The following is a 9,942-nucleotide window of genomic DNA, read 5'->3' as shown; positions in this document are numbered from 1 at the left end:
CTGTTCACAAAACAATAGGGAAGAGTCCCGCTGAGATTTTATTTGGTACAAAAATAAATGCAATTGAGATTGAACGCGTGAAGCACGATAGCGTGGAAGCCGATAACGATAATTTCAATGAACTTAGGGCAGAGGCTGCAAGTAGCATGACAGCGGTAGCCACGAAGGAGAAAGAGAGGTTCGATAGAAAGAACAAACCGGTTAAGTCATTCAAAATTGGAGATTTTGTAATGGTGAGAAACAATGACAGGATAAAGACGAAGTTGGACGCGAAATATCGCGGTCCCGTGGAAGTCGTTGCGGTGCTTCCGAACGATAGGTATCTTGTCAAGAAAGTAGGCTCTGGATTGAGAGGTCGCAGTAGCATTAAGGTATCTCATGATAAACTGATCGCAGCTCCAGGGGATAAGACAAGTCAGGACAGCTGTGTCGCAGAAAATAAAGAAGACGACCACAGAATCGTGTTGCTGAGAATTCGGAGAGAACATGTGGTTCTGGTTGAGTCGGATTTATGTGTAGAAATCCGAAAAAGAGCAGGGCGCTCTGTGGGTTATCGTTGTTTCAATTCGAGAGTGCGACTTTGGCTTTCGATGCTCGCTGGACTTGATCACCCAGAATCCTCGAACCCAAAGCCTAAATGTAACTTGTGAATGATTCGACGAGTCACAATAGTTAGAACATGTACGGATGCGTAAGGCATGCCTGCAGAGCTATTGTGGATGGAAACAATAGTTAGAACGTGTACGGATGCGTACGGCATGCCTGCAGAGCTATTGTGGATGGAAACAATGGTTAGAACATGTACGGATGCGTACGGCATGCCTGCAGAGCTATTGTGGATGGAAACAATGGTTAGAACATGTACGGATGCGTACGGCATGCCTGCAGAGCTATTGTGGATGGAAACAATGGTTAGAACATGTACGGATGCGTACGGCATGCCTGCAGAGCTATTGTGGATGGAAACAATGGTTAGAACATGTACGGATGCGTACGGCATGCCTGCAGAGCTATTGTAAGTGGACAATGGTTAGAACATGTACGGATGCGTACGGCATGCCTGCAGAGCTATTGTGGATGGAAACAATGGTTAGAACATGTACGGATGCGTACGGCATGCCTGCAGAGCTATTGTGGATGGAAACAATGGTTAGAAAATGTACGGATGCGTACGGCATGCCTGCAGAGCTATTGTGGATGGAAACAATGGTTAGAACATGTACGGATGCGTACGGCATGCCTGCAGAGCTATTGTGGATGAAGGCAATAGTTAGAACGTGTACGGATGCTTGGAGCATGCCTGCAGAGCTATTGTAGGTGAAAACGATAGTGAGAACATGTATGGATGTGGAAGACATGCCTACAGAGCTATTGTAAGTGGACAATGGATAGAAATTGCACGGATGCGTGGGGCATGCCTGCAGAGCCATTTGTGTCTTGGTAATAGGACCTACAGTGTGACTGTAGAGTATTTAAAAGAAAAATACAGCAAAAGCATAAAGGACAGGGACGAACTTGTAGAGTCAGAAAAGCCGAACGTAAACTAATGCTCGATCGTTCGATGCTTGTTTTTGTGTTTCAGAAGTGAACTAAATGGTTGAATACTGGGCACTCGAGACGCGTGCTAGTCAGTATGGCCGTGTCGCATCGCAGTCGAGGACGAAGTCCGGACGACGCACTCGACCTTTTTATGACGTTTATGGAGGGTCATAAGTCGAACATCGAGTGACCAGATGTCGTCAGGATGTTTAAGAAATACTCAGCTTATTGCGGGTGCGTGGTGCAGGTACCACGAGTGGGATGTATCGCGTAGAGGCCTAGGTCATAAAGAATAAAGAAGGCCGAAGAGGTCTCAGGCTTTTGGGGAATGCATTCCGGGCACTCTCGCTCGAGTCATCGAGTCGAAAAGATCATACTTTGAAAAAAGCTCTGCGCGATACACTCCGCTAGCACCACCTTCGAGAGATCTCCTTATAACGATTATCCTGCATCTTTTAATCTTTGTATCGAATCATTTAATAAATTCTGTACGCTGTGTCACTGCGGCCGTCAGTGAGATATTTATTGCGTCTTGTTCACACACGTTATTTGTGTGTTTCTGACATATATATATATGTGTAAGTATATGTATACGTGTTTGTGTATATGCATATATGTATATTATAATTTGCAATTTACTTTTAAAAAAAGGGAAATTTGAAATAAAAAATTTTTTTTCACATTATTTTGATTTTTTGAATATATGTATAATTATTAGAAAAAACCTAAATATTTTTAATTATTCGCTTACTATTTATTTTATTTAATTTTTTTATAATTTTTTTCATTTATAATCATTTTTTATTTCACTACATGATTCACCTTAATTATCTTCATTCATATTCTATTATATGGATGTATAATATGAATATATGTAGATAAACGTATGTATATGTATATATATATACCGGGACAATCTCTTGAAACTATACATATAACGCGCATGCGCCAAATAATTTAATCTCATTGGTCGGTGAAATCGCGCCGCGGTGATGTTTTCTTCTGCTGAGCAAGCCGCCAACGTACACAAAATGAAACAAAAGCTGTAATTCTCTCGCGCGTAAAGCCGTGGATTGAGGTTATGCTGCTGTTTATTTTTACGTAGCGTGAATTGTCTAAGAAGAATAGTATCGTTCAGCAATACCGTGGTTGATTTCGGAAGATATTCAACCGACGCAATAAAAAATTTAACGGAAAAGCAAATATCAAATGATACAGAAATTGGGTGTTATTTATTGAAAGAAGAAATCTGAAATTCAACGTGAAATGTCATTAACATGTGGGAGTCTGGACAAACAGAGGTAGGTAAGTAAAAACAATGTTTATTGTGAACAGATTCTTTATTTACATAAAATTAAAAATAAATGAATGGTTGAGACCCAGTAGAAGGTATTTCCAGAGTAGATTCGTTACGGTGCAGTGCTCCAGAAGTCAGTAATTAGTGCCGATGAACATGAAATAAATAAAAGAAATGAGTAACAAGGAATAAAGAAATTATTCATCTTAAACACGAAGCTTAGGAGGACAAAGAGTAGCAATTAACAGAAAACGTACCCGACGCAATACTCACAAAAACCCTCGCCGACATCATTGATTAGTTGACAAAGTTTTTGCAGCTCCATTGTACAGCAGTCAATATTCCGTTAACAAAGAGGGTTCACCAGATATCCAAAAATAAAAAGAGAAAAAGAACAACAGTTAATATTACAGTGTAAATCATGCTATTAATGAAAAATTAGGAAACAAAACAATAACTTACAAGACAATCGTCCGAAAACACTGGGAGACCAATCTCCACTCTTCTGATCACCCCTCGTCTGGCCATTGGTTGCCTTTCAAAAAGTGCTCGAAATGCCCTCCAGCAGCTGCAGCGCAGTAACCGAGCCGGTCGTAGAAGGCATTTGTCGTATTGGATATAATATCCGGTGACAGGTTCTGCAGGATGTCCAAGATCCTAGCTTGCAGTGCGGCAAGGTCTTCAATCCTACCTTGGGCATACAGAACATTTTTCAAATGGCCCCACAAGCCGTAGTCCAAGGGAGCGAGATCAGGTGAACGGGCTGGCCACTCGACCTCCGGGCTCCCCCTGCCAATCCAGCGTCCAGGGAATTGTTGGTCGAGGTAATCACGCACCGCACGTGTGAAGTGCGGTGGGGCTCCATCCTGCTGAAACCAAACAGGTTCGCCCTAAACACAGAAAATGATACGTTACTTGTAGTAAGCGTAAAATTATTCGTTTGAAGATCATACGCACTCTGCTAATAATAACGCCAGCTCTACGTGATAAAATACACTCACGATTTCTTCTTCAATCAGCCTAAGAGCCGGTACAATCCTCTCTCTCAGCAACCAGAGATACTTCTCGCCGTTGAGGTTTCCATCAATAAAAAATGGCCCAATCAGCCGATTGCCAATCGCGCCAAGCCAGACGTTGAGCTTCAACGGGTACTGCGTGCCCGCCTGAATGAACAGACGAGGGTTGTTTCGACACCAGGCTCTGGTGTTCTGCCTGTTCGGTTTCCCGACAAGTATCACCGTACTTTCATCTGAGAAGCAAATGCGACTCAACAAGCCCTCGTCTGCGTTCAGACGTTCCATCAACTCTTGGCTGAAGCGAAGACGACTATCGTTATCACCAGCCAAGAGTTCTTGATGGACTTGAAACTTGTACGATCTGTACTTAGCTTCACACAATACTCTTCTGACCGACGCGTTAGATATTTCCAAGTCCTGGGCGATGCGGCTGATAGGCTTGAATGGATCCTCTTCGACGGTCAAGCAGATGTCCAGCTTAGTATCCCAGCTCAGCTGACGGTTTGGTTGAGAGATTTTCCTGGTTCTCTCGTCGACACTACCGGATTGTTCGAATTTTAGAACCAGATTCCTGATGGTCGCTAACGAAGGTGTTGGTCGATCCGGGTGTGTGACGGCGAAATGGGCCTGATTTTCCCGGTAAGACAGGCCCTGGTAATGAAATTTCACTAATTCCACCTTTTCCTGCACAGAAAACTTGTAATTAGGCATTTTTTTATCTAATGAACACGATGAAAAAATTCACAAAAAGATCGAGGTAGTTGCCAGACACGTGGTTGAAGTTGCGCGATCTTTTTGCAAAGTGGTCAATTTACGCGGGCGGGGTTGTTTATATTCGCGGGTGGGAAAGTTACGAAACTCTGGAGAAAGATGATTGTATTGGCTGATACCAGTCGCGATCGTTGCCCTCATCCAATCAAATTCTGGTATCACCAGAATCGTGGTTTTCGCGCCCTCCCAGTGTCGCCGGTATGCACAGAATTAGGATACGAACTATCTGGTTAAATACCACGTGGTGATCTGTCTCTGAGTTTCAATTCTAGAAATCGATGTCCCTCTTCATCATTACGTAGGAAAACAAGGAAATAGTTTCGCGATGTGATCGGCGATGTTTATTCACCTCGTATTCAGCGGTTCAGGTGAACGAATTTCAGTAACCTCGCGATTATACCGTGATATTCGCGATCATATTGTGAATTTGCGAATCGAAGAATTTTGTTGATTTCGAAAAAATATGGACTATGAAAAAACTCCACAATACAAATTCAATAAATGGTATTCACAAAAGCAATACGTCAAACGATATCTAACGATCAGTAATTTGTGATTGTAATTTTCGAGCATTAAGCCAGGTGATGTCTGGTGGCAATGCGTCTTATTAACGTTTTATGTTTTGTGAATTTTATTGGAAATTAGTTGTATTCAAAAATACCAAAAGATCCTGTTTGATAATAATAGCTTCTAATATTTTCAGGTACGAAATAATTCATTGTCAAAGCGGGACTAAATTTGTCAGGCATCGAAGCATGTAAGTAAATTTCCAATTACGTGATCTTTGACAATGACAATATTTTAACATGGATTCAATGATTAAATTCGTTTTTTTTTCAGCAGGCTCGAAGTTTAAACTTTAATTAACACGAGGAAAATTATGCCTTACCTGATGGTCAAAACGTTTAGGTGGCAAGGATCCTGGTTTCTCGAGCGGTGCAATCATTAGAACCATTGAACCTAGTTGTTTCGTCAGACATCAGCTGCCGGAGTGAATTTTATCAGACCATCGCCACCTTCTTAACATCAGTTGAGGCAAAATTGAAAAGCGGGACATACTACAGATCATAATGGCTGAATATCCCATCATTTTACTTTGATCGAGCCAATAGCGATAAGTTTATTACTTAACCGTTGCTGCCAATTCATTCTACCGAGGAATCATTCTGTGCACCATTGTAATTTAAGCATTATTATTGACCAGCATTGTTTTTCAAACTTTATACCATTTGATTTGGTATCTTATTTTGAAGCTTACTTTTGCTCTCTTCGGCATTGAATTCAGATAAATAGTTTTTCAAGTCCTCAATTAGATTGTAGGGTTGAATTTTGCTAGGCAAACTGAATCAATCTAAATCTAGAACTGTTGAATAAGTTCAGTTGAAAATGTCTTTAAATTTAATCTTAGTTGACGGTGTCATCTGGCTAGCTAGTTGCACGATAACTTGAAACCAAATTCAATTTTACACTCTTTATAGGGTCCTACGCTAAGACTGAAAGCTTGTGAATCTCCATGTACCGCAATTATTTCTGAATTTCATGTTAGCATTATCTGGAGCAAAAAAAATCCCATTTTGAGATTGAAAATGGAACCTGAAACACAGAGTTATTCAGTAGCACGAATTGAAAACCAAGAATTTTATAATGGTTTCTGCAACAAAGGGACTCTTTCCAAATATCCTTGTTAGAAGGTGATGTTCGGAGGACTAAGAACAAGATATTGTATCGGATAACATTATTTGGAAAAAAATCTTCATAAACTTGGTTAAAAATTAGATATTCATTTATTTTGATGGAACAAGGGACACAATCTTGAATCCGATAAGTCAAGATCCTCGTAATAATGTTCTGACATTACTCTAAAACATGATTGTCCTTGAAGCTAATTGTGACATTGAGGCGCATTTTGAGAAACTTGATTTTCAACTTGTGTCACAGGATGTGATTTACGTTCCTCAGTTCGACGCTTTCGATTAGATTTTCTTTGTTTCGAACCGCACTAACATGAAATACAGAAATCATTTTAATAAATCTAGTATTACTTGAATTTTCAATTTGAGTATTAGGTCCTCTTCATTTATTTAATCGAACATCATTGAAAATTTGCGACATGAATTCTGATAATCATTCGGAAATTTTAAATAGTAGTAGCAATGATTTGTTAATCGGAAAAAATACATTGGCTATCAACTATTCGTAAATTTTGTTGAACTATTTTCAAGAAAAAAAAGATTCACAGTTCCGTTACAGATAGTGAGATATTAAAATTTCTTGAACGCTCGGTTTAATGTCTCATTTTCGAAAGTGATACAATTCAATATTACCGCCTGAAATCACAAAAGAGTGAGAGAGTTGCTTAGTTGCTTGAAAGTGGCGATGATCTTTGTACGTCTGACAAATTGAATGGGCAGATAACAGTGAATATCAGAGATGTAATTATTTTGGCCGTATCACCTGTTGATAGATAAAAGTTCCATTGTTATTTCTAATGTACGAATTAATAAAAATGATTAAATAAAGTGTTCGCACCTACCTGCTGCGTTTCTTCCAAGCACCCAACATTTAAATAGATTTCTCATTTTAGTCGAATAAAGCCAATTTTCAAAGAGCATTAGCATCAACTTTCCGAGTCACTACCTCGACCGTTTGAGATTCTAACCTCAAAAATTCGTATGAACTACGCCGCCGCCAGAAACAGAGTTTGACAGCTGAAACTCGGAGTGGCCAGCCTGCCCGAGCAGCCGATAAAACTCGCGCATGCGCATTATATGTATAGTTTCAAGAGATTGTCCCGGTATATATACATATGTGTATATATATATGTATATATATGTATACGTGTGTGTGTATATGTATATATGTATATTATAATTTGCAATTTACTTTTAAAAAAAGAAAAATTGAAAAAAAAAAAAATTTTTTCACATTATTTTGATTTTTTGAGAATATGTATAATTATTAGGAAAATTCTTAATATTTTTAATTATCCGCTTGTTTTTTATTTTATTTCATTCTTCAATCATTTTTTTCTTTTAAATTCATTTTTTATTTTATCCCATTTTTTACCCAAATTACCTTTTTTTATATTCTATTATATAAATGTACAATATAAATATATATAAATAAAAATATATTCATATAGATATACATCAATATGTATATATATATATACGTGTGTGTGTATATATATACATATGTATATTATAACTTGCAATTCACTTTTAAAAAAAGTGAAAATTCGAAAAAAAAATTTTTTCAACATTATCACAATTTTTTAAAATTATGTATAAGTATCAGAAAAATCCTAAATATTTTTAATTATTCGCTTATTTTTTATTTTATTTTATTTTTTTATAATTTTTTCCATTAACAATCATTTTTTCTTTTATTACATTATTTACCTCAATCAACTTTATTTAGATTCTATTATGTTAAGGTATAATATAAATATATATAAATATATATATACATATATATATATATATGTATATATATATATATATATATATATATAGATATATATATATATATATATATATATATATATATATATATATATATATATATATATATATATATATATATATATATATACACATATACATATGTATATATATATATATATATATATACATATGTATATAATGATTTTCAATTTACTTTTGAAAAATCGGAAATCGAAAGAAAAAAATTTTTTCCACAATATTTCAATTTTTTAAAATCATGTATAATTATCAGGAAAATCCCAAATATTTTCATTGATTCGCTTATTTTTCATTTTATTACATTATTTACCTCAATTACCTTTATTTATATTCTATTATATTATTGTATAATATAAATATATATAAATATATATATACATATACATATATATATATATATATATATATATATATATATATATAGATATACATATGTATACATATATATATATATATGTAGATATATATATATGTATATGGATATATATATGTATATTTTAATTTTCAATTTACTTTCAAAAAATGGGAAATGAAAGAAAAAAAAATTTTTCTCACATTATTTCAATTCTTCAAAATTATGTATAATCATTAGAAAAATCCTGAATATTTTTGATTACTTGCTTATTTTTTATTTTATTTCATTTTGTCATAATTTTTTTCATTCACAATCATTTTTTATTTCATTACATTATTTACCTCAATTACCTCCATTTATATTTTATTATATTGATGTATAATATAAATATATATAAATATATATATACATATATATCTATATATATATATATATATATATATATATATATATATATATATATACACATATATATATATATATTTACACATATATATATGAATATATATATGTATATTATGATTTTCAATTTACTTTCAAAAAAAGGGAAATTAATGAAAAAAAATTTTTCCCACAATATTTCAATTTTTTAAAATTATGTATAATTATCAGAAAAATCCTAAATATTTTTGATTATTCGCTTATTTTTTATTTTATTTCATTTTTTTATAATTTTTTCCATTCACAATCATTTTTTATTTTATCAAATTATTTACCTCAATCACCTTCATTTATATTTTATTATATTGATGTATAATATGAATATATATTAATATATATACATATATATGTATATATATTGTGACGTGGTATTTTGTACCCCGTCACTTTGTTTAATTATCGCATTCCCCTAGGTGCAGATATCGCTAAAAATAACGAAAGCACGTCTGAGGCCAATACTCCAAAAATGAACGACTAATTATCTTTAAGTTGATTTCTCTTTGCTAAGCTAATTGTATGCTATTTTCTAATTCTGTAATGCTCTTCGAGAACCATCCGCGAGACCTTCACGTCAAGATACCAGGACACTGCCTGACAGGGGTCACGTACCAGCTCAACATCGACCACAACCGACTACAGACGAACGAATACCGCTAAAACCACTCCCGATGGATGCCTATCTAGTTGTCGAACAGGGTCGTGCGTGATGCACAAACAGCACCTCCAACTATTTGAGACTTATCGGCCAGGAGCCGAACCACGAACGAATGCTTCTACCGCTCGGATGCATCGTCAGGCGGCGTACAGGGCTGTGCGTCAAAAACACAACAAAGCCTCCCGTCGACGATACTTATCAGCCTGGAGCTGAACCGACCCTAACATCTACTAAGTCGTTGACTATCCAATAGAAGGCGGTTTTCTCTTCACGAACCGTCTTATCGAAGGACTGCGGCGTGGAATAGGCTAATGATATGCTGACCACGTGGATCTGGTGGATCTAGTGTGGGGATCCGGGTTGAGGGCCATCACCACCAGATC

The 9,942-nt window shown here is 35.8% G+C and overlaps 1 protein-coding gene across 1 annotated transcript; it reads right to left on the bottom strand.

Moving 5' to 3' along the window:
• Nucleotides 1-1,450: 1,450 nt before the first annotated feature.
• LOC124295706 lies at nucleotides 1,451-4,563 on the bottom strand. Its single transcript, XM_046746257.1, has 3 exons — nucleotides 3,838-4,563; nucleotides 3,372-3,726; nucleotides 1,451-1,461 (listed from the first exon to the last, which is right to left on the bottom strand). The coding sequence occupies exons 1-3, from the start codon at nucleotides 4,561-4,563 to the stop codon at nucleotides 1,451-1,453; spliced, it is 1,092 nt and encodes a 363-aa protein (XP_046602213.1).
• Between the last annotated feature and the right edge of the window lie 5,379 nt (nucleotides 4,564-9,942).

This window comes from Neodiprion lecontei, unplaced genomic scaffold (assembly GCF_021901455.1).
Source record: "Neodiprion lecontei isolate iyNeoLeco1 unplaced genomic scaffold, iyNeoLeco1.1 ptg000065l, whole genome shotgun sequence".
NCBI lineage: Eukaryota > Metazoa > Arthropoda > Insecta > Hymenoptera > Diprionidae > Neodiprion > Neodiprion lecontei.
Note: the sequence above shows the minus strand (reverse complement) of the source record. Positions and strands in the feature narration are given on the sequence as shown.

What these genes read in the sequence shown, in the direction of transcription:
- LOC124295706 (XM_046746257.1), bottom strand. Translation starts at nt 4,563, where the DNA reads ATGCCTAATTACAAGTTTTCTGTGCAGGAAAAGGTGGAATTAGTGAAA. An exon ending in GGCTGATTGAAGAAGAAATC is followed by an intron (nt 3,727 to 3,837) that starts GTGAGTGTATTT and finishes TTCTGTGTTTAG; the next exon opens with GGCGAACCTGTTTGGTTTCA.